This window comes from Temnothorax longispinosus, chromosome 4, assembly GCF_030848805.1.
Source record: "Temnothorax longispinosus isolate EJ_2023e chromosome 4, Tlon_JGU_v1, whole genome shotgun sequence".
NCBI classification, from domain to species: domain Eukaryota; kingdom Metazoa; phylum Arthropoda; class Insecta; order Hymenoptera; family Formicidae; genus Temnothorax; species Temnothorax longispinosus.
The window spans coordinates 12,116,839-12,142,383 of record NC_092361.1 but is presented as its reverse complement, the minus strand read 5'-3'; the positions used below and the strand labels follow the sequence as shown (position 1 = coordinate 12,142,383).

Here is a 25,545-nt window from a genome sequence, read left to right as displayed (position 1 = left end):
ACGTTAAATGTAGTTATATCTAATAATGTAGTTCAATAAAAAAATAAAATTTTAAAGTTGAGAGAGCGAGGACAGGAGGGAGAGAGAAAGAAGGGAGTGAGGGGATAAGGAAAAAAAAGATGAGCAAAATTGGAAGAGGAAGAGAGGGGTTAGAAGGGGCGAAGAAGAGGCGGAAGGGGGAGAGGGAAAGAGGGAGAGAGGGAGGGAGGAAAAGAGAGGGGAGAGAGAGAGAGAGAGAGAGAGAGAGAGAGAGAGAGAGAGAGAGAGAGAGAGAGAGAGAGAGAGAGAGAGAGAGAGAGAGAGAGAGAGAGAGAGAGAGAGAGAGAGAGAGAGAGAGAGGTATGGAACTCTTAATGCATCCGGAAGACAGAAAAACTGATATATGGTAGAGATAATATAAGCGAATTGAATTAAATTTAAAATAGGATAAGTTTAAATTAAGCTAGTTGTAAGAATGTATATAAGCAATTATATAATCCTAAGAGAAACAATACATACATATTATTCAGATATTTATAACTCTGATTTTAATAAAATTTACCGTGTTCATGTCATCAAAACTTTTAACCCTAAAACGGATTTTGTGATTAAATATATTGCATTTTTTACCTATATTCCGAAAATAAGTATAAATTAAATCATAGGTAGTTTTTACATTTTTTAATTGCTTATTCAAAGGATTTGTCAAATAATTGAAAACAAAAACATCAAAACTAATAAATTAAAAATAACGAAATTAATATAGAGTATATATAAATTTAAAATTTTTGAATTTTTGCTCAAATTTGTAATATGAAAGTTTTTTAGATTACCGAATATATAAATTTTAATATTAAAATTGTAAGCCATATAATGGATAAGTTGTTCTTAAAGCCTTAATTTTCCATCTTTCTGATAGTGATTATAATGTAAATTTAGTATAATTATAAAAATCTTGTTAATCTTAATTTACGAATTTTTAAAAATAATTTTAACAATATAGTTGATTTTAAATGGAATTTTTTACATTATAGTGTATTTAATAAATAAATAAATTAATAATGTGAATAGGAGAGGCAATTAGAGCCAAGCGCGGTAATCAAAGCGCAAACAATTTGTAAAAATAAATATATATATATTAACGTACGTTTCGACACATTATTCGTGTCCTCTTCAGCGTTAAAAGTTCCATATACGAAGATTAACAAAGATAATAAAAAAGAAGTCGTGTACAAGGCGTAGTCAATAGACATTTTCTGGCAGATATTTAAACTTTTTTTCGCAGCATCCTGCATGCCAAAAAAGAGGTACGGCCATAGGCCTAATAGATAGGGCATTTTTGTCGTCGCATCCGTCCTTGCATGCTAAAAATCTCAGACTGGTCATTGAAATCTTACTCAATAATTGTTACCCATTGGAATTCATCTTTAGAATTTTGCGCGATCGTCTTAAGTTTCGGTTTAACAGAGACTCGAATACGAATGTAAGACAGAATGAAGAGGAAGTTGCTCCTTTTTTCACGTTACCGTACGTCCCGACGATTACTGAAAAGCTTAGGAACGCCACAAGGGATTTGAATGTGAGACTGTCTTATAACAGCTTAAATAAAATGCGTACATTCATCAAGGCGCACAAGGACAGTCTCCCACGGCCGAATAAATGTAACGTGATGGTTTATAAGGTGAATTGTAATGATTGCGATGCTTCTTATGTGGGCCAAACGGGTAGGCAATTGCAAACAAGAATCAAGGAGCATCGTAATCATATTAATTGGAGTACTCCAAATCATTCTGTCATAACTGAACACAGATTAGAATGGAATCATGATTTCGATTGGAATAGCGTTGAAATCTTAGATAATGAATCCTATGGGTATAAACGTCTGATTTCGGAAATGATATACATAAAAAGGCAGGCAAACGGTTTGAATTTACAGACCGATGCGGAGAGTTTACCGGACGCGTATTTAAATGTAATCGAGAGACTGTCTAAAATTTAGAATAACTTGATGCGAGAGTTTATCCCCTCCTCTGGTTTATACACCAGTCTCTATTATGTTAACCTTCCCACCTATGCCTCACTCATTCGCGACGTTTCGAACCGTGAAGTTTGTTGTTACAATGCGATATTCCGGTCTGCAATTGCGCTGTAAGTAAATCTATTAGTCATCGGATTTTAACATAAATAATTTACGCCTCTACCACATTGCGACTCCGTTTGATGGTACAGGTAGGGCTTTCGAATCTTTCTTACCCACCTGGTCTTTCAACCTGGCGAGATTATTTCTAAGATGCGAGGGATGCGGAGCGAGCGTTTACCGGCGTATCTGGGATTTCGACAACGGTACATCCATAGGATTTCAATCCTTGTTTTTTTTTTTTTTTTTTAAATTTTGACTGCGTCTTTTATGCTTTGTTCGTCTATTGACTACGCCTTGTACACGACTTCTTTTTTATTATCTTTGTTAATCTTCGTATATGGAACTTTTAACGCTGAAGAGGACACGAATAATGTGTCGAAACGTACGTTAATATATATATATTTATTTTTACAAATTGTTTGCGCTTTGATTACCGCGCTTGGCTCTAATTGCCTCTCCTATTCACATTATTAATCTAGAGAGCCTATATCTTTCTTTATTAAATAAATTAAGTTAATATTTGATAAATTAATTTAAGAAAATGTCTTTTTTTTACAAATTTAACTTGAAATTTCTACAAATCGAGCATTTTTGAGATCTAATTGTATCAAGTATAAAAAGAGCTAAAAGAAATAATCATTTTTTCTTCTAGATTCTTTTTGTCAAGTCATAAATCGCAATAACTTTACCATAATATTAGTGTCTAGAATTTCTTATAAATACCTTTTAAGGCTCACTTTAAACGATTTATATCACTTAAAACAATTGTTTGTACCAAGATTCAGAATAGCATTTTATTTGTAATTTTATATATACCATATAATGCAAGAAGCAATTGAGAAATTGGAATATACACATATAGAGTGACAGATAATCGGGAAGTTGTTGAAACTAAGTAACTGTAATTTTATCATAAGGAGACAAAATAAAATGAATTAGAAACTATACTCCGTAGAAAAAGTCAGTCATGTTTATTAGCAGATAGTATAAAAGAATATATATATATATAAACTTGTACAAATAAACATAATAAAATGCCAAAAATTTAGCTAAAGAGTTGTATGACTCAGTAATATCAGAAGATTTCAGCATGATTGACCATTTCTATGAAAAAAATTAAAATCTCTTGAAAGTCGTTAGACACAGTTATAGTCATCAATATTAGATAAAAATATTTAATAGTTTTCACAAGTGCTTCAATTATTATGAAAGTTTATAGACAGTCATTATTTCAAAAATATATATCACTGTGCTATGTAATCAACTAAATTATTGACTTTCTTTATAATATTTATTTTTAAGTATATCTATGTATATCTTTTTTGTGCCAACAAATACGACGTTTTTTCTGCAGAGCGGTAAATTTCAAATTTATTGAAATCGGGAGAAGCTCCCTATCTCTCTGCATAGGGTAACTCCGGTATATACGCCGCATCTAAGAAAATCTTAATTTATCAAGTACTATTTACTATATTTAAGGCAAATGAATTATACCAATAAAAACTTTATATTGTCTACCATTATAAAAAAATTAAAAATATGAAATATTTATTCTTTGTATTTCAAAAAAAAAAAAAACTTTTAGAAACACTTGTATTTTTGTCATATATCCCATAAGAATGGGATATATGACTATTCATAGATGGAATATACACTTTATAAAAAATTACAAATAATGTTTATAAATAAGGCAATAAAATATAATAAATTATAAAATGTGTGTAAAAAGTTTATTAAGGTATAAGAATAATAAACAAATTATAAAACTATAAAATTTTAAGAATTAAGAAAATAGTCGAACGATAGATGCATTAAAGGTTATTGTTATACGATTCAAAAAAAGAAGGAAAAAGAACACATAGGAGATTTCAATTTTTGCAGAGCGTCTACTATAGCATAAATCCCGCACGCTAAAAATGCCGTATATTGCGAACAGATGGGATATACAAAATATCAAGCTAAATAAAGAATACAGGAGCTATGCACTTGTATTTTTGGTATATTCCACTTATTACTATTATATCCCTCTACACTTATGTATCATGAAATAACCATTAAACCTTTCACATTCCCTACAGTAATCATATTACGTTGGTCATAATATGATCGCGCTATTTACTACATTGAGAAATCAATTCAACTCATGAAGATTTCGTTAATATTAATATGTAGTAAAGAACTGAAATGACAACACAACACTAACATGGCATAAAGGCACATAATAACAGAATGATCGCGAGCAAATACCTTCATTTTTTTGCTTCTATTTTTTTTAACTTCTGTGACATAAATCCCCGCGCGGCGTAAATATCGGAGTTACCCTATTTAATTTATTCAGAATAGAGATCTGACGCGAATTATATATCGTTTAAAGTAAGTTTTAAACATTCTATAATTTGCATAAGATATTATGATAAAATCCTTTTTATCACTTTATAAAAGTAATAAAAGTGCTGTTCCCCCCCCTCCGAATGGATTTATCTCATCTTGGAATGGTGGAAAGGCATAAGGTCACACTCGGAGGTGTAACTGAGTACAATCTACGAAGAGAAATTTTCCACATAAGGTATAAGCTATAGTGATATACTAAACCGATTATTGCTGTGTGGCGCAAGGGGCGAGTTATGTCGCAAACAGTGCCTCCCGGATACCGTGTGCCCTTTGGGAATACGAATCAAATTCCGGGCATTCGCGACTCTATCCGGATGAAATCGTGCGATCGCGGTATTTGTGGGACGAAAAATAGAATTTAGTTCCATTTTGTTCCAGAAATAACAATAAAGGCCCCCGCACAATGAAAAATATAAGGAACAAAGAACAGATATTAGCGATTAAAAATAAGAAATCAGGAATAAAGCTGGTGTAGCATTAATACACGGCTTTCGATAAAATCTATTGCCTGTGTTATTCATTGTTTCTGTTGCCTGTATTTTTCATCGTGCATCCAACTTTATTCTTGATTCTTTAGTCCTAATGCTAATATCTAGCTGTTCCTTATATTTTTCATTGTGCGGAGGCCTTAACAATTCAAATAATTCAAACAAAGTCCTCCAAGATATGGTATTCCTAGGGAGCGAACGACTGGAGGAGTCCAGTTGCGGAATCGGGTCTAACTAAAACTCGAGTTCGCTATAGCAGCGTTATAAAAAGCAGTTGCAGAGAGAAGGACAGGCTGAAAAAGCCCAAAGTCCTACTCTTCGGATACAAAAGATAAAGAGAGAAAGATATGGTCAACATCTGACACGTAAAAGCGTGTCTTTTTATTTTATGTCACAATATTTTCAATCTGTCGGACAGTCACCCAGGCAGAAGCCCAAGGTCACGGATCAAGGATGTCGGTGAAGTGGGTGTGATCAGAAAGCTGATCAGCAGATCCTTGAACTTCGAGAGTGCGCTAGTTCTCACCTTCATGAGAAATTCCTGAGAAAGAAATAGCGTAATCATCTTTATATAAATGCGCCAATGAACAATCAGCGTATTAGCTAAAAAGCCTATTCACCGAGATCAAAATCAGGGATATTCCTTTCGATGCATTGCCAGCCGACGAGCTAATACCCAAACACCATTGGTACATGTGGAAGAACCTGATTTGTCGATTGAGGAGACTATTATCTGTCTTCAACAGACAAAACACAGGTCTGGTAGCCAAATCGTCGTAAGGGAGAGTGAAAGCAGGGATGTCAAGTGTGTCCATGTCGCTGCCTTGATCAGCGGCTTCTGGAAGCCCTGCGAAAAACTGTTTCAAGTCCTTCTGCTGCTTAGGTTGAGTAACTGTAAAGTTGTTCGATAAAGAACGCGGAGAGGATATCGATATGTAACGTCTGGTGTTACAAATAGAAACTGTTTGAAAGAGGACAGGTCTTACCATCCCGGTGCTGTAAAGTCAAACCAATGAACGCAAAGTTCACTAAACTTGAGGTAAGTTTTCTCTATTCTGATTGATTAAATTTCTATCCAATCTCAATCCCAATCCGTAGTCTGATACGGGCTTAAAACGACTTGTATCACAGCAAGAGCGCTGATTAAGATGTAGTAAGTAGAACTTGGCAATTCTAGCCGGATGCATGGCTGTGATGTAGGCAATATTAGCATTAATTCAGGAGCCATGGCTCCTGAATAAGACTAGGCGCATACTATTGACTCTTTGCGTCGATTTATAGTTTAGTAGATCATTAAAAAGCTTAGAGTTATTATGAGAACGCGCTTACTCATCAACTTGATATCGACTCGACTAAAAAGTCAAAAGACAGTTTGTTAACTTTTTGATGAAAGTGTCGATCGACTATCATCGATCGTGTTACTACGCCAGAGTATGAATATATTATCGACAAAAATATTATACTTTCTAAAATACATAGGTTAACCCAGGTAGCAGCGAGTAACGTCAAATGACGTATTAATAACGTCTTAATGACATCTCTAACATCAATAAAATAAAACATCATTAAGACGTCTTTAGACGTCATCCTGCTACCTGGGAATTAACACGAGAAGCTCGTTAAAACTGGATACACTCATTCTGTAATAATATAGTCCTCGATTAAATTGTTTAGTTGATAAGAAATCGTTGTTGCTGCTCGACATCGATTAAACAGTTTAGTCGATGTAAGTTGATACTATGCGCCCAGTCTAATTTTATCAAGCTCTGAAGAGCTGTGGAACTATTTTCAAAGATTATTTTCAAAAACTTTTTTTAAATAAAGGTAAGAGTTTTCTTGACTCACTTTCATTTGACTGGTCCTTATATACATGCATATACAGTGTGTCCCATGACTCGAGGTCTATACGTTAAGGTAATGTTATTGAAGTCATTTAGAGTTGAAATTGTTTAATGTCCGTAAATGCTTCCTAACAGAACTACAACCATTGAAAGTTGATGTGAATATTTAAAAAAGACATTTAATTTAACTTGTTTATTTACAAATTCTGTTCAAAATTATCTCCTGCAGATTCAATGCAAAGTATTGTCTTCAGTAAAAGTGATCTAACAGCTCGCTCCACCATGCCAGGAGAATTTCTTATTTGCGTTGCTGCATCCATAATTCTGTTCACAAGTTCATCTCTATTGCGAGATTGTTCTGCATAAACTACTGACTTTATATGCCCCCAAAGAAAGTAGTCCAAGGATATTTATTTGAAAATGTTTCAAATATTCATATTAACTTTCAATAGTTGTGGTTCTGTCAGGAACATTTATGGACATGTTTATTAAACAATTTCAACTCTAAATGACTTCAATAACACACCCTTAATGCATGGACCTCGAGTCATGGGACACCCTGTATAATATGCATATATAATATACATATATGTATATAATTTATTAATGTATATTAATATGTGTATGTATTCTAATTCTTTAAATAGTTTTTGTATTACACACATAAAATAGCAAAATTATGGATAAAATTCTATCCTGAATTCTGATACGAATCATAGATAAATTAAAGTGAGCTTAAAATTCTGAAACGATGATAGTTGGTATTTAACGCTGAATGCACATGTACATACGGGATAATTTTCCGAGCTTTTCCGATAGCCGATTGTCAAATTTCCAAAATGCGCGTAACATTATGGTCCTCTTTCGAGAGTGCCTTTAAGTGAAGGCGCTAAGGGCAATAGCCCGCATTGGAATGTCTTTTGAAAAATGGCATGACCCGTTCGCGTATATGGTTAATTCGTAAAGTAGTAGGACGGATACTTACGATACAAGTAGTGTGGAACAAAGAAGTAACAATTTAAGGCTGACAATGAATCATGCCGACAGTTCAGGTCAGCAAAATCCTCAGTGACTCCCTGTCCTAATTAGATTATAGTCCCATTTATAATATTGTAGACAGGGGAGAAAAACTAGTAATCTTATTTAGGAGTGAATTGCACCAATGCAACGATCTGGATTAATTAACTTCCAAGTTAATCTGCTGTTCCTTTTTAGATCAAATTCCCATTTATCAAGATATTTTTGAAAACATATTATAAACTATGATGCAAAGTCGAGATCGTTTTGTTTTATAGAATTATCCAGATATCAATACTTTCCGATGTTATATTGTTATATGTATATTGTACCGTTTCTGTAAACTTTGGAGTTATGATAGGATGTAAAGATATTCTTTTACTCGATATTTAATTATCGCAATAAAACATCCGATATTGTGAGTTTTTCATGGCAATTTAGAGAAACATTCTACACAGCAGAGGAATTAACCGCGGTCATGTCTAACCGAGACCGATGCAATTAGCACCCAAAAATCAACGCTCGTTACAACGACGTTTCGATGCTGAAATTTGTCCGTCTGGCATTCTCCATTCTATAATCCATTCTATAATCTTCCACTCTGCCTGTGAAGCTTCTCCGGAAGTTCCTGTCGAGACGAGCGACCTTCGGACGCCTCTCGGTGAGCGATCTGGTCAAACCGGCTGTCTGGCGTCTTCTATTCGATAAGTACTTAGGGTTAGCCGTATGACCCTCGCGAGATCTATCGTCATATTCGTTCGAGCTCGTCGACCATCTATTCGCGCGTTCGGAGAGCATCCCGTCATAGGAAGCAAACGAGATGTCGACGTTTCGATACGCTCGCGGTGTCTCTTCCCGCGCTCTAGTAGAAGTGCCCATTGGCTCGAGTGGGTGTCTGTTGTGTAAAAGATACTGGAGTTCTCTTTCATGCCAGTGCGGATGCGTGACATGTGGTAACGGATACGTGGTGCTGTCGGGTCGGAATGGATTCCTGGTATAATCGGTAGAAAAGCATCTTGCGTCTCGAACGGTCAGAGATCGACTTGGCCGAGTGAGCATGGCTGGATTGTTCACGGGATCGCCCTCTCTGGCACTACGTTCCCTCAAATTTCTCACTGGCACGATATCCTTGCCGCCGAAGGGATCACCAGGGAAGACTTCTTGTATCGGACTGGCGAAAATGAGCGTTCTACAAAGACAATATCGATTGTTCCACTCGCTTGAGTATACCGTATTCTGGAGTTATAGCAATTTATAGTTATTTCGTAACTTATGTTTAAGTGAATATTGCATTCGGACATTATGCGACATTCCTCTTTCTGATCTATAAGCGGTAATTGCCTTAACTCCGAGTCATACATTGTAAACGTTAATTCTCAATTTGGCGGACATTAATGGCAGAATTAAAAATTATCCTGTAATAAAAGATACAAGGAAAAACACAAGATATATAAAAAATCTTTAAGATATAAAAAGACTTCTATATTTCTCTTACTTTAAACAGTATTTTGATTTTATAAAATAAAAATAATTAAAAAAATAAACCAGGAAGAGTACAAATTTAACTTAAATAGTTTTTGGAAAACTTTTGAGAATTTGGAGACATATTTTAATCGCGTAATATCCGTCATAATCGCGTATACATCGCCAAGTTGAAAGTTAACAATGATTATGAAATGATTACCAATTAATAACAATACAGCCATAATATACCGGAATACAGCCATAATTCGCCATTATACGTGGTGAGTAAGCAGAAACAAAGCACAGCATAATTATTAATAAGCAGTAAATAATATCAGCAATAATAATCGATAAAGCTTGCTTGGAATTATCGCAAAAAATATGCATAGAGAAAGATTGCTGATCATTCAAAATTAATACAATACAACAAAAGCAGGGTGATGATGAGACTTACCTAGTGCTTTCCTGTTTCTGATCATTGATATACATTTTGTCTCTTGCCGACATAAATTCTTCGAAAGACGGCATCCTCCTCCTAGGATTCAATCTTTCCCTCGAGCGCGAATGATCGGCCAATTTATCGACTTGAATATCGCGATCGCTCTTTTCGCCTCTGTCGAAACTGTCGAGGTATCTAAGACCACGGTTAGCATCCTGTTCGGCGAGATTTTGAAATTCGTCCGCGGTCACTAACGTATAGCTGCGCCTGTTGTGCTTCAAGATCGACTTCAAGCAAAAATACGTCTTCGAGTTGGGTAGCTTCCAGCAGGCCTCGTTTGACATAGGATTCACCATAATCCTGCTACGCGGTTCAGTTTTCGGAATGGCACCCATGTTTCTTGGGGAAACGCTTGTCTCGTCGAGGGAGAGGGAACGATGATGAGTCAAAGAGGGCGGAAGGGAGGCCGGGAATCTCCTGTAGCGTTCGGGAGGATGCGGCCTTTCGTACGGAAGATTCGTTTGTACGTTGGCAAAGCCAGCTTTGCCAATTCCTAATAGTTCCTCTTCGTTCTCTAATATGTTCTCCAGGCTTCTGACCTTGTCCTTCGGGAGTTCCGCTAGTTCCAATCGTGATCTTAAATTAGGTTCGGAAATGTCACGGGGTATAGCCCCGTACTCTCTTTCAGACGTCATGCCGGAAATGAAATCCGTCGACGAAGTCTGAGAACCTTCGTTAGATTTGTTCCTAGTGACAACATGGGGAGGATGTGGAATGTCAGTGTTAATCGTTTGCGTGCTGGCGGAAATTCTGCCACAACTGCTGCATCTGCTTGGAGACGCTTCGACTTGGAGATCGTCCATGGAATAGGGAGCCAAGTTTGCGGGAGGATGCAATCGCCCATCAGCCGTTGTCCGTAGCGTCGCTAATTCACTCTCGAATGTATCACTAACCTCGGTGCTCATTGGTAAGTGTTCTCTGTTGGTCGCGATCTCGATGTAGCTGCGCTCGTTCATCGTCCTGAGGTCGTAGTCGTTCACATTCTCGTGACAAGGACAAGGGCAGTGGCACTCGCATGGCATCGGGGATAGCATTCGCCTGGGATCGTCTACGTTGCAAGACGCCTCCACATTGCTCGCGCATCCAGCATTATTCACAATCGCATTATTGCGACGATCGTACTGTTCGGCACGCTCGTAGAGAAGCGCCTCGGAGTAGCTGGGCACCATGTCGGTTGCGACATCCGTTTGATTTTGTTCCGGCTCTTCGTTGCGAGACGTTGCTGGTTCCATCAGTAATGCCTCGCTGTAACTGGGCGCCAGCATGTAAGAGCCTGGCTGGCTTAGCTGGCTCATAGATGCGTGGATGGGTTCACCGGAGGTTGGTGTATCATAATTTACGCCAAACAGCTTGGTAACCTGACAGAAGACCCTTGCATTTATTTTCGTAGATTTTATCGTACATTATCTTATATATATAAAAAAAGTAAATCCTGTTAAACTTTTAAATTCCTTAAAGTGTTTAATCAAATTTTGGATTAAAATGTTCTGGACACTCTCTAATGTTCCAGCTGTGTTGATTTAATTTCTAGACAAAATTATTAAAATTTTAACAGACATAGCATGTTAATAAATGAGAATTAAAAATAAATTTTGGTAATTATGCAGTATAGGGGACCATCCTCCGATGACCTTGACCTTAAAATGTTGTCAAAGTCACCCTTCTGAGTGACCTTCAGAAAGTTTTAGCCCTCGGTCATTGTTTGTTAAAAAGTTACTAACGAAAAAGTTTGAAAAATTTGCCAGTTGTCAGTGCTAAAGGAAGTAATTTGCTGGTATATGTATAGACAGTACACATGTAGACGAAGAAGGGGCGGTAGCTACCGCCCCTCCTCCGCAGGCAGGGGTGGGTGAGGGTGAACCTTGGTTTGCATGAAAAGTTGAAAACCCGAACCGTACAATGATAAATCTTGTTTCCCTATAAGAAGATCGAAATTATGAATAAAAAAAGACATTCAATAATATATTCCATCCAAATGTACCTATCCATCAACGCTAAATGAATAAAAATGTAATGTATATATAAATCAGTACAAAATTACCTTTTTCAAAAAAGGTAAAAAAAAGTGCCAAGTACACGCAATGTATTTTGTAAATTCAAAAATCTAACCTAAGTGGTAGCTTTATATCTTTTTCACAAAATTATATTATCTAACTTAATATATCTAACTTAACTTAACTCAATATATCTAACTTAATATATCTAACTTAACTCAAGTGACATGTATTTAAAAAAAAAGATGTGAAATCTAGAAGCTTTATGCATATCATTTGTGTATTCTTTTTCGAAGAAATTCCTGAACTGGTGCACATTTGTGCAATAAGTTAAAGTGAAACAAAATATATTTGTCTGATGTCTCACTCTAACTTAATTGCATTACTGGTGTGCACCAGTTCAGGAAGTTCTTTAAAACGGAACACACGTATAATATATATAAATGTTCTTTCAATGGCCACATTCAGAATATTTATTTTACAACTGTTGGAATTTTTCTAAGCTCAGATTTGTCCGATGACAAATAGATTAAGACCGGTAGGACAAAATTAATTTAAGTAAATAAGTGCATGGATATATGTGCATGGAAACAATTATTTATTTTGTGCAATAATTAGTGCAATATAAACTTAAATGTTTCAAAAAAGGCTCTTAAAGCTATTATATATATAGATAAAGCAAATTATAATTTTGAAAGAAAAAATTTAACAAATAGGTATTTTTGCTGTAGAAACGTAAAAAATATATTTCTTAAAATCATGGTTTCAAAAACATTTTTGTTCAAACGTTTCTTAAGGAGGGTGGTTATATAGTCAAATCAATTTGATAAGAATTAGTTCAAATTTATGGAGAATATTCGTCTATGGGAATGTCCATGCCAAAGTTGAAGACAATCGTCTGCATGGTTGTCGAGTAATTAATTATTATTGAAGTTATACTCTTGTCTCTCTCTTATACACGGGCGACACAGCAAAAATGTTACCTAACCTGTAATGTAACTCTCGAAAACATATTAAAAATGTTAAGAATTTAGTGAAAATAGGTGCAAATAACTTTTTACATATTTAGGAAGAACTTTCTCGAAGACTGAAATAATTCGTCTTTATAGTTATCAAGAAATTGTAAAAATAAAACAGGACCACATTTATTATTTCCATTTCAATGTGGATAATAACGTATTTGGGTTTTAATTGTACCATCAACTCTTTTTAAACCTTAAGAAACAGCAATTAAATGCATTCTACATATTTATTTGCTAAAATTCGTTTATTTCACGCGACGAAAATCTAACCTATATGCTTTTTCCCTGCCGCGCGCCGCCTCCCCGCATGGAGAGCTAACCAACCTCCTTAATGGTTCTTTATGGTTATGAAACTATGTATACGTTCAAAAAACGTATATGAAACTAATATGTGCTGCCTGGGATATTTGTATTATTTCCTTCTTCTTTCAACCTCAAATAAGGTAACAAAGCATGTTTTAGAGGTTCCCGTTGAGGACAAAAAATGGCGATTTTTACACCCCTTTCTTTATTCAGATAGTTCTATAGAATGATAGTGTACAGAATGTAACTTAAATGTGGGCCGTTACTTCAGGAGAGTATTCTACTCATCAAAATAAACAAAAAAGTTCATATATATACTGCGTCGACGAAGAGAACGACCAAGCAATCAGCCCAATTTCATACGTGTATAAAGTTAGCCCCGCACTTTTCGAATTCTCTATTTTTATTAATTGTGCTGCATTGTGCTACGTTTGTGCTGTATTGTGCCACAAACCGCAATTTTGTAACTCAAAGCGTACTCGAGAAAATTAAAAATAAAAATTTTTTTTGATAGCCCCGTACTTTCCGAATTTTAAGTTTTTCTTTAATGTGCCATATTGTATTATGTTTGTGCTGACTTGTGCTGCAAACGCGAGATCGATAACTTCAATATCAATTAAGAAAATAAATAAAAACAAAATTATACCAGTCCCGCACTTTTGCCGAAACAAACTCAATTTTTTTGGTAGATAGGTGATAATTTGTGTAATAATTATTTTTACAACGCATTTATCGAACTTCTGCAAGCAGCGCTGAGTTGCGCTAGAGTATAACAAAAAAACGGCCGGAGATGTATAAAAAGTTGCAGGGATTGAAAATAATGGGTTAAAACGGATATGAGTAAGAAAAAATTTCACATTTTTTAATTTTCTAAAAATGTGCTGAGTTGTGCTAGGCGAGTACAATAACTTTTCGTAATGATAAAACAACCACAAATCGCTAGTTTTCGCAGCACAACTATCTAAAGAAAGCAATTTTTAGGAATTACAATTTTTAGACCACTATAACTAATTGTGACAGGGAATAAAATTCTGCGACTTGTGCTGAGTTGTGCTAGTCGAGCACAACTCAGTACAAGAAAAACGGCCTGAAAAGTATTGAAAGTTGCAAGGGTTGCAAATAAAGGGGATAGGGGTGAGAAAATATTTCACATTTTAAAATTTTCTAAAATTGTACCGAATTGTGCTAGGCGAGTACAATAACTTTTCCCAATGACAAAATGTCGTCAGATCACATATTTTATAGATTTTATGGACAATACAGCCACTGCATGTAGTGTCTTTTTGCAGACATTTTGTTATGCGTGGGTGCGTGTGGGTGTGTGTATGTGTGACGTCCATGTTGTTCTAGGTTATCTGTGTCGTCCTGGGTTATGCCAAAAGTAAGAATATAATACTCGCAGAGCCCGAATTTTTCGTGTTTGATTGGCTGTAGCTAAACTAAAGCTAAAAAACTGTCCATTATTTAGCTTTGAGCCCATTACATTTTTTGTTCAGTATATATAAGCTTAATAAGCTACAACATATTTAAACAAGTAGAAACCTACACATTGCTTCCTCTATGAGGAAGCCTGTTTTTGTATGCATATAATTGTTAGTAGATATTTATTAGATTTATTAATTTGGCTTCCTCATAGAGGAAGCAATGCAGGTTTTTACTTGCACACTTAAAAACTATAAGGAAGCAATGTGCAAGTTTCTACTTGCTCACTTAAAAACTATGAGGAAGCAATGTATGTACAAGTTTCTACTTGCACATTTAAAAACTATGAGGAAGCAATGTGCAGTTTCTATTTGCACACTAAAAAACTATGAGGAAGCAATGTGCAAGTTTCTACTTGCACACTTAAAAACTATGAGGAAGCAATGTGCAAGTTTCTACTTGCACACTTTTTTTATGAATAAAGTATCATTAAAGATAGATTGGTGTTAAATATTTGGTAATGATCGATGAAGGGGTTACCAATTTGTGCCTAAAAAGTGTACAAATCATACACGTAATCTTATATATAAGGTATCATTAAAGGGAGGTTGTCTTGAATTTGGCAAAGATTGGTGAAAGAGTTACCGATTTCTGCCTAAAAAATGTATAGGGTAGATTGAGGCAAATCGGATTACTAATTAGCACGATAAAATAGCTCGTTTAAAATAAAACACTAACGAAAATTGTCTTAGAACTTATATTAATCTAATTCGCCTCAATCTACCCTAAGTTATTTGATGGATAACCGATCCTCAAAATCGATCCTCAAAAATTTAAATCCGACGTTTTCGAACATAAGCAACACATTGGCATCAAAAACTCAAAAAACAATTTTTACTTCGGTCTCTTTTCTACCCCTGTCTCATATATAATTTTTTTAAATTCGGTCGATTAGACTTAGCTTTATATATGCGATCAAAATTATAGGCCTTTGATCGCGTATAAGGCTGGATCTAATCAACCAAATCTTAAAAAATTATATATGAAATAGGGGTAGAAAAGACTGAAGAATATAATAAAATTAGAAATAGATTGATATTTCAAAATTTACAAAAGTTAAAGCAACCACGGGCATTTCTTAAAAAATTCAAAAATTTTTTAAAAAAGAACCCTTTTACCGATTATCGCCAAATTCAATACCAACTTTCCTTGAATGATACTCTATCGATTAAAAAAAAAACAACCCGATATCTCAATATTTGCGGAAGTTAGAGCAACCACAACATCAAATCTGCACACACATACACACATACGGACATTTTTTTTTAGGCGATATTTCGACGTTTTACAACAATCTGAACATATTAGCAGAAAAAACTCAAAAACCAATATCGGTAATAATTTCGTTCGCCAGTGAATAAAATCAGCAAATTCAAAAACCAATCTCTTCGTTGGTTTCTTCTACCCCTATTTCATATATAATTCTTTTAAATTTAGTTGATTAGACCCAACTTTATACGCAATCGAAGGTTCATATACGAAATTCACGAAAACAAAGCTTCCTCTATGAGGAAGCAAAAATTAGCCGATTTTACCGAGATCCCATTTTCTATATAATTAGTGTGGGGTTTTTTTAAAGAATGGTAGATCTCATAAAAAGAATCGATTTATGTTATAGGGAATCTGTGTCCTCCGACGCGTTCTTGTTCGGATCGCCTGTGAAATAGGCAACTCATGATAACATTGCGCGTGATGTCTAACATTACTAGTCCACACGTTCTTTAATTTTGTATTTTTTTAAAATCTTATTTACGTATTTTATTGCAAAAGATGGTCAAAGTGTCTGCCTTGCATCATGATTACATTTATCGTATCTATGTAGCATTAAATTTCTTACTGCTTGGAACATTTCAATATTATTGTTCCTGATTTGATCAAAAGCTCCCATGATCCTATCAATTAACTCCTCCCTAATGTCTACTGGAATGATGTATACCATTCAGATAATCTAACAAGGACGCATAACTTCTCAAAGATGCGTCGAAAGAGAGACATAAGTTTGTTAATAAAAAAATGATATTTTTGGTGAGACCTACCATTTTCTAAAATTTGTCTTATACTTTCTGAAACTCTATATAGATATTCTATGTTACTTTATATGTCTTAATCCAACCTCTCTCTTTCTTTCTTCGTGTGTGTCGAGCGTAATGTATTCTATCTCTTTCGCGCACGTGCCCATGTATGCAATCAGGGGTGACATTACAAGATATCAATAAGTAAAATATCAATGATTAAATAATAATTTTATAATAAATAAAGGATGAAGACGTGATTACGAATAAAAAAAATTTTTTGAAATAGTATAAGTAAACGAACTTATATATAACGATTAATTTATTATAATAATAATAAAATCTCAAGGGAAACGATTGAAATAAAAGTCCTTGACTCTTCCAGATTGTTTTTACCTGATAATCAGCGTACTGCGTTTTGTACTCAATGATTACTCGTAACGGCCAGCTAAGCAGTAGAGCGCTCAGACACCAGTAAATGTAGCGATTCGTGAACCACGGGTTACCAAGAACGGCAACCAGCATCGTGTTGACATTGTATCCGAGATCAAGACCCTCTCTCATCTCCATATAGTCGTCACTGAGTTCCTGGGCAAATGTAGTTTTTAGTTACCCACATTCCTGCATAAAATGATTATGGCTGCGTTCGAAAACTTTACTCAGGTGCACACCGCATCGTTTCTATCTTTGTTACTTACTAAAAATTGAACAAGGACAGAACGCTTCTGGTGTATATATAGGAGCCAACTTTGTGGGGGCAGAACACTCCCCCCTCCCTTATAATTTGATTGTGGAGACGGCGCCCCCACAATAATTTTGAAATGACAAGAGTTTTGATGATGTAGTTCGTTTGCTACAGCAGGAACAATAGCTTCATGTTAGTTCAAAAACTAACAGTTTAAATGAATCGTAACAAATTCTAGAATTAAGTTTAAACATTGTAGAATGTATTCTCATTATAAAAAATTAACTTTTTGAGTGGCATCATATTAAAAAAATTCTTTAAAAAATGTTTAAAAAAGTGGTGTGACAACCGAGGATTAAGCTTTATAAGATTATTCAATACCGCCACAACCTGTCACTCAAGTATGGATCTCCAAGGCCTAAACTATGCAGAAATATCCTGTTTTCCGAATATAAGTTTTCACCCTTTTATCGAAATGATAAGGATTATGATCAATACTAAAGACGTGACATTCAAAACATAAATTTTAGTCACCTTTTTTGATGGTTTTCAAAATTGAAAGATTCTTCGCGCCGTCATGTCATGCCCGGCCACAAATGTCAGTGTCAATATGAAAAATTTTGTGGACAATGACACCTATTGAACGGCATTATAATATCGACCCGCTGGCGATCATCCTTTTCGGGATATCAATAGAGGTGTCTCAACCTGCCTCATGTTTTAACTTGCCCCAGTATATGCCCTACACGTATAGTTACAGTGATCGTTAATTGAATCGAGTCCATTATATTATGAGATAGACGTTGATTTTATATCTTAGATCTTAGTGTCTGGAAATATTTATTATTCACGAAAGCAATAACAACAAAATAAATTTTGGTAAATTTTATATTCGTATTTAGCAATCTCTAACATTTTAAAAAATAATTAAATTAAATATGTTCTTCTCACACAAAAAAGATTAGACTCTAAAAGAATTATTAATATTTAATCTCAATATATATTAGAATAAAATTTATAATAGCAAAGTTTTTGGAAGTTGTGGACAAACCAGTTTATATTTTTAATATATTTTTTGCCGATCCCTGCTTAACACTACAAAATGCGTGATATATCAGTACAAAATTACTTTTTTCAAAAAAGGTAAAAAAAGGCGCCAAGTACACGCAATTTTTTTACCTTTTTTGAAAAAAGTAATTTTGTATTGTTATAAATACTGCGACACAAAATTCGTTAAATTCCTTAAGCATTTTACATGTACGTACATGTGGAAGAGGCGATACAGTTAGATTTAAATGCTATATTGTTAACAAGTTTATTAGTCGAAATAAAATTCGTTATACAAACTTTTTACGATTATAAGTGTAAGTTTTTATTCCAATTGTGTATGTACATTAAATATTCTGTGTTTGTATCTATACTTTGTTTTATATGTAAGGATATAATCTACATAGTTTTGTATATTTCACCCCCCCCCCCCCCAGATAATGTAAAGATTACTAAAAAGGCTATTATTTGAAATAAGAATTTCTTGCATTTCGCTCTTCTAATATTTTTTCCAAGTTGGCATCGTTCCTGGTGTGCACCCGAGTGAAGTTTTCGAAACGCAGTCTAAAACGTCTTTCTCTCTCCCCCGCTCCCTTATTTAAATTTTGCTCGTCCATGAGAGATTCAAGCCCGAGTTTGTGTAATACGAAACAATGATAACGACGGTTAACAACAGCCAACAGCACACATACACATGCACACACATATTTCCATACTTGTTCAGCGAAAAATCGTGACCGTGCCTCCTCGAATTCCGTGGCGGACCTTATGTTCGAAAACGCAAAGCCCTTGGTAAGCGTGATCTTCGTGATCGGTATCTTGGCTTCGAGTATCAATTCCTTACTGATGTCCTTCACTCCGCAATAGTCGTAATAGTAGTGGGAAGTGGCCGAGTGTGTGTTCACCCTCTCGTAATAGACCTGTGGAGCGAGGGGGTGAAAAGAGGTTTATCAAGCGCGTCCTTAACCCTTCTGCTATCGCAACATCAATTGCTATGTATTCGCGATGCATATAGGCAACGAAATATTTGCATTTACGATTTTTATCAGACTATCCGAGGTCTTTTGAAACTTTAGTATCTCGAATTACTGTTTTAAAGTAGAAATCTAGCATCTACATATAATTCGGATCAATAAGGCTGTACTTTTATCAACGCGGATGTGGAAAGATATCGATATGTCAAAATTTGTACTGAACCTTTAATTAGGTTATTAGGGAAGAAGTAATCCGGGTCACGGATAAATGGCGATACAGCATACTGTAATAATTCTTGTTAATAACCTTTTTTTCCAATAGATTGCCTATCCTACATTTAAATTACTGCAAGACAAGCCTTCCTGTCTATCATATATGTATGTTTATTTCGATTTGACAAAATGTCAGATAAAGTGTTATTTACTATAAGAGCTCTTGCCGCCACGTCAAACAGTCACCACTGAGATCTATATCAACAATTAACTTATAGTGTTTGGACGCGACATTGCTCGGAAAACGACCGTTATATATACCAACTTAGATTTGTCTTCTGCGCGATAACGCCCAATTTCAGACAGCTGCAACTACCGTGACCACCTTAAAACAGACTTGTACTGGAAAATTCTTCCGCACCCTGCTTATTCATCAGATGCTGTGCTTTCAAATTATTACCTATTTCGATCGATGCAGGCCGAAGTCAAGAAATAAATCAAAGAATTCTTCGTGATCAAGGAGTCGGCCTTTTATCGACGCGGAATCTAACTTCTGCCTGAAAGGTGGCAGAAAGTAACAGATTCAAACGGCAATTAGTTTAATAAAAAGAAAAAAAATTAACCATTTTTTTCTTAATAGATATTTTTTACGTAAAAATTCGGATTACTTTCTCCCAGCCTAACACATTTTTTAATTTTTTAAACAATTTTTACGAATATTTCAAAAGGGCTGCACCTAAAAGCATGAAAGGGTTAAAAAGGAAAGCATGTCCGATAAGAGGCAATGCGGCGCGTCACCTGCGTGGTAGTATAATTATCCCCGTTCCTGTAACGCGTAATCTGCCGTTTCCTGCGCACGTAGTGATAGGAAACTGCCTTCCACCATATCCGCGGCTGTGCCATCTTTAGCTGTGCCAATTTGGACAGCACACTATCCTGGCTCTCCGCGTGTAATAGATCGATCCTGATTGGCGAATGGTAGCACTCCACCAGATAAACCAGATACAGCATCCCCATAAATGCCACCTGTACGACAAAGAGAGGGAAAGAGGCCGAGATGATGGTGATAGAAAAGCCGAGGGAAAAACGCGACGTGCATCCAAGCGTGCGTGCAGAGCGGTGAAAAGATCCGAGCGAGGGGAGTCGATTATATTACTCTTCGTCGGGTAATTTTTTTTTTAAAGAGGAACAAAATAGAGGGTTGATTCGTAACAAAAAGAAGAGGCAGGAGAGTCGTTTCCTTTTATTTTTTCCTTCTTTTCCCCATATCTCCCTTCTGTATACATACCGGAATATATATATAGCCGTCGTCACAGGGCGATGATACGTGCCTCGTACTTCTGATGGGGAACTTGGTGTAGTTGACCATAATCTGAGAAATAAGAGAAAAAATTTTTGCTTGTAGGATTACAAAAGAAGTTTCGCCACATGTGCGGCGCGGCATGTAATTATGGATGTTGAAGCCTTCTTTCGACAGTTTTCTAACAATTTAATCATATAAAGATTCAAATTGCTTTGAATATTGTTCCAGACCGAAAATTTTCTAAAGTCTTGAAAAATCTTAAAAGTTTTATACATTGTAAGATACTTAAACGTCTTGTGTGTCTAGAAAATTTTTCTTTATAAGCGTTTGAATATCAAACATTTTTTTTAAACTAATTGTAAGATCATGTCTAGATGTATAAAATAGAGGGGATGGATTTAAATAATAATGTAAAATGTTACAATATGTTTTCAAAGTGTTAAAAAAAAATTCAAAACTTAGTACAGAAATTTTTAAAGATGTTTAATATCTTTCAGAATTGTTTAGTTCCAAATAATATTCGAAACAATTTATATCATTTTTGTGATACCTTTATATTTTTTAATTGTAGGTATGATTTTAAAAACGTATTAAGATTATTACGCGTATAGCATATAAAGATGAACAATTTAAACAATTCAATCGTATAAATATTTAAATTACTATTTAAATTATCTTTGAAAATTATTTGAAGCTGAAAATTTAAGCAAAACTTTGACAAATTTTAAAAGTTTCAAGCGTGTCTAAAAAATCACACATTTAACATTTTTTAAGAAACATTAAAACGTTTGAAACGTTTCAAAACTCGTAAAAATAAAATAATTATTTTTGTCTGTAATAAAACAGAAAACAAATTTAAACAATAATATGAAAGAGGAGATATATTTTTAATATATTTAAAAGACTTTTGAGACCTCTTAATAATGTAGGAATATTTCAAAATTTTCAAAGTTTAAAAATTTTTGGATAATAATCGAGGCTATTCAAAATCTAATAAAATTGTCGTGATTTAAAACAATTCGATGTTTCAGTCTGTCTATCTCTAACGGGATGAAATCGGTTGTGCGACACATAATTGGTCGTACCTTGGTAACGTTAGCGCATCTGCACCATGTTACTGCCGCGAGACAGCCGTATATAAGAACCGTCAGCACCAAGCATTTGCAGTTCGGTTCCTTTTGCAGCGCGCCGCACAGCGTCTGAGGGACCGGTCGCTGCTGAGAGTGAAAGATTAATGCGCAAGGTCGTCAGTTATTTGCGAGCGCAGAGCGGAAAACGTGAGAGCGCGCTTATCGAAAATTAATATTTGGCGGAAATAATGTTACATCTAATAAAAGTAACAAATTTGTCTTGGATGGTTTTTGTGGCGTATTAAATTAACGCTATTGACCTCTTATGCACTTTTCCGTTATTTATTAATAAAAGTAGATCTTTTTTATCTAGATAAACGTATATCATGGCCAAGATATATACCTATTTCTGAGATAATAATTTCTTAAGTAAAACTGATAATTTCAAGTTTTGAATTTTTAAATAGACCTCTGACATCTATTACGTCACACCAAACATTAATTTCTGTAATTATTAGTTATGACTTTTTATTTTTTGTCACAGAATCATAAATTATTACATTAAAGCTATAGTTTTTTTAAAATTAAATTTAAAAAAACGTGAACAACAATGTTTTTTTAAATATAATTATAAGAGTGGATTCCACGATACAAACTGTCTTTTAAATTTAATTAAATGCAAAAATATTTGTTGAAAGTATTCTTAATTATTTCTACATTCAGATATTCCATGATTGCAATAAATTTCGTACGACGAATCTGGATCGATCATAAAAAAACAAGAAGAAAGAAGAAAAGAAACGACAGAAGCGCAGAGGGTGAACAGACGCTCTCGCGGTTGCCAACACGTACTTCCTCGTTTTCTCGATTCATGACGCCACCGGGTCCACCTTCGAACTGGACGATTATCTGGCGTTAGGAAGCAAATTGCGTCATTTCAGCGCCGTCTACCATCCTTCCGCTCGCTTCTCACCGAAATGCGGGATTTCTCCTACGATCCTGCAGGTATCATGACAACAATATGAATCTATCAATTCTTTCTCCTTTCTCATTGTAAACGCTTGAAAAGTACGTCGAGATTACGTCACGCGGGACACCGCGATATTGCATCATGAACACATACAAGTGAGTTTCCTATCGATGCGCGAATTGTCCGCTTGGAGATGATTCATGTCAGTATTTCGGTATTCAATGAAATTTCGTACGATGCAGATTTATACCGCAAAATTTATTAGTCTCTACCAGAGATATTTTATTTTACATCCCAGAAAAGCATTTTTATTGAACTTACTTTCTTTTTTGTACATTGATTGTACTTTCTTTTTTGTACTTTCATTTCTATGATGGTATATATATGTTTTTTTTGTCATGACGGAAAAGCATTTTTATTAAACTTACTTTCTTTTCCTGTAAATTAAAGCATTCTTTATTTCTAAAATGTATATATATATATATATATATATATACCCACACAGCACACTTTATCTGAGAGACGTCTCACAGACATTTGGGATATCTCAATAACCGGTGGATATCCAGTGGATAATTCAATATCCGGTGGATATCCAGCGGATGCACAAACGTCCTCAGGATATCCTGTGCTGTGTGGGTATATATATATATATATATTTTTTTTTTTTCATGATATTTATGATTATTTCGAAAACAATATATAATGAGTAAGCTGCGCGACCGTGGTAACGTCGAGGAAACCATATCGACGTTTTAGGCAGGAAATGTAGCGATAGTTATGTGACAGCCACGTGCTCGCGCGTTTTGCGTAATTTATGTAAAGATTGCAAAATCAATCGCTCGACTGTGTGAGCTTAGCTATAACGCGAGCTCACATGTTGGTGCGAAATTAATCCAGCCTCGTCAAACGCCTATATACGCGTTTATTTGACACGCGCGCGGTATCCCGTGAAAAACATCCCTCAACGACGCGCGACGCGTTCTAATGCGCGCGAATGTGGCGATTCTGTGAAGCGATGTAACGATACGAACGCGCGAAAATCTCATGCAACGTCACACTTTCTGGAAAAAAAAACAAACGTTCGGACATTCGATGCAGTTCTCTAGCTGTTCTCTGAATAAATCAAACAACTGGTAGGATACTGCTGGAAGAATCGCTCGCGGTTGAGCAATTGTTGTTGAATATTGAATTTCGTGAATGATCTTTATACTTGGGCGAACAAAATTCATATAGAACGAATACTTTTACTTCAAACGCATAGCTATCTATCGACCGTTTAATAAATATCCGTTTTACAAAGTTCAAAAGTCTCATTTTATAAAGCTCAGATTAGTTGAGAAAGAAATACATGTACCAAAAGAAAAAAAAGGAAAAAGGATATGTCACGCAATTAGCATGCGAGTCCTGCAGGTTTTGTAGATGCATCCACCATACGTGATTATTGTACTTTACCGCCACTTTGGTGGACATCTGAACGACACCCGCCACATCCTTGCGTCGCGTTTCACGCGATTTATTCACGCGAAGATCACAATCCCGTCGTCGCACGCTCGCGGACTCAGGATTTATCTATACATCGGGGAAAAAGGAGGAAATTCACGCGAGGAACCCCCGTGCCGGACGCGATGGAATTAACGAGAAAGCGGTGATGGCAGAATGGAAAGTACGGCGATACATATCGCACATGATATCATGCGCTCCCAACACTCCGCCGTAGCAGCGCGTCACCGTGAAACATGGGTGTGGATCTACTCCCAAGGAACGTGCTGCGTGCGATCACTGCCGCCAGCCTCCGATCACTCCGTTCACCGTATGGAGCATCCCCCGCGACGGCGCTCCGACTGACAGACGGGGGTAGTCGACGCTCGGCTCAACCTCGGCGTCGGCGTTGGCATCGACGTCCGCGTCCGCGTCCGCGTCCGCATCCGCGTCGGCGTCGGCGTGGCGTCGACAGAGGCTGCTGTCTCTGCCCGCCTGGCGTCGCGATGCGTCACGTCGATGCCCGCGCGTCGTTTGCTCCCTTCATCGCGATCCTTGCTTGCTGGTGATCGGCAGTGCTGCGCGCATGAACGAATGACGCCATAAACCTTGAGAGGCCGACTCTCACCCGATAACATTTAATGAGAGTGTTTAGGAAGGTCATCGATAACAACGCTGAACGAGGAATGTCGAATGCCGAGGTATTCTTCCGGACCGGATGGAGCTTATACAATTATGCAAACGACGTCAACTTTAAGTTTTCTGTCTTTTGAAGATATGGTTACCCAATTATCTTGCGTATATATTACTATATGCTAATTAAAAATATAAAATAATTATGCATTGCAACATAAATAGTGTTGATTTGCGTAAAAAGAATGTTTAGTATAGGTGAATAATATTGTTTAACATTTCATAATTTTAAAAATGTTAATATTTTTTTAAAAAGTGTTGAAATAAAAAAAATTGCGTTAAACAAAAAAAGAAAATATAATAAACGTTTTAAAAATAAAATATTTAAAAATTCACCAAGATAATAAAAGATATTTAAATAGTTTAAAAGTTTTAATAAGAAGTAAAAAGATATAGAACATATCTGATTATGGAAACAAACTATTTAAATCTTTGAATTCTATTTCCTCATTTTATAACATTTTAACAAATTTAAT

The 25,545-nt window shown here is 35.5% G+C and overlaps 1 protein-coding gene across 2 annotated transcripts; it reads right to left on the bottom strand.

Annotated features, from left to right (window-relative positions):
* Positions 1–250: 250 nt before the first annotated feature.
* LOC139812339 (uncharacterized) lies at positions 251–25,164 on the bottom strand. Of its 2 annotated transcripts, none has more exons than XM_071777088.1 (9): positions 24,350–25,164; positions 22,777–22,923; positions 21,940–22,071; positions 20,840–20,923; positions 20,350–20,577; positions 19,081–19,284; positions 17,029–17,220; positions 9,775–11,177; positions 251–9,045 (listed from the first exon to the last, which is right to left on the bottom strand). In XM_071777088.1, the coding sequence occupies exons 2-9, from the start codon at positions 22,795–22,797 to the stop codon at positions 8,382–8,384; spliced, it is 2,928 nt and encodes a 975-aa protein (XP_071633189.1). In that variant the 5' UTR covers positions 22,798–22,923; positions 24,350–25,164; the 3' UTR covers positions 251–8,381. The 2 variants fall into 2 exon arrangements, with proteins under 2 accessions (XP_071633189.1, XP_071633190.1); XM_071777089.1 differs by having other exon boundaries at positions 251–9,027.
* Between the last annotated feature and the right edge of the window lie 381 nt (positions 25,165–25,545).

Coding starts and splice junctions, on each gene's coding strand:
- LOC139812339 (XM_071777088.1), bottom strand. CDS start 22,797: ATGAATCGAGAAAACGAGGAA. Junction 22,072..22,776: donor TGAATCGAGAAAACGAGGAA/GTACGTGTTGGC, acceptor TTTCACTCTCAG/CAGCGACCGGTCCCTCAGAC. Junction 20,578..20,839: donor ACGGCTATATATATATTCCG/GTATGTATACAG, acceptor TTTGTCGTACAG/GTGGCATTTATGGGGATGCT.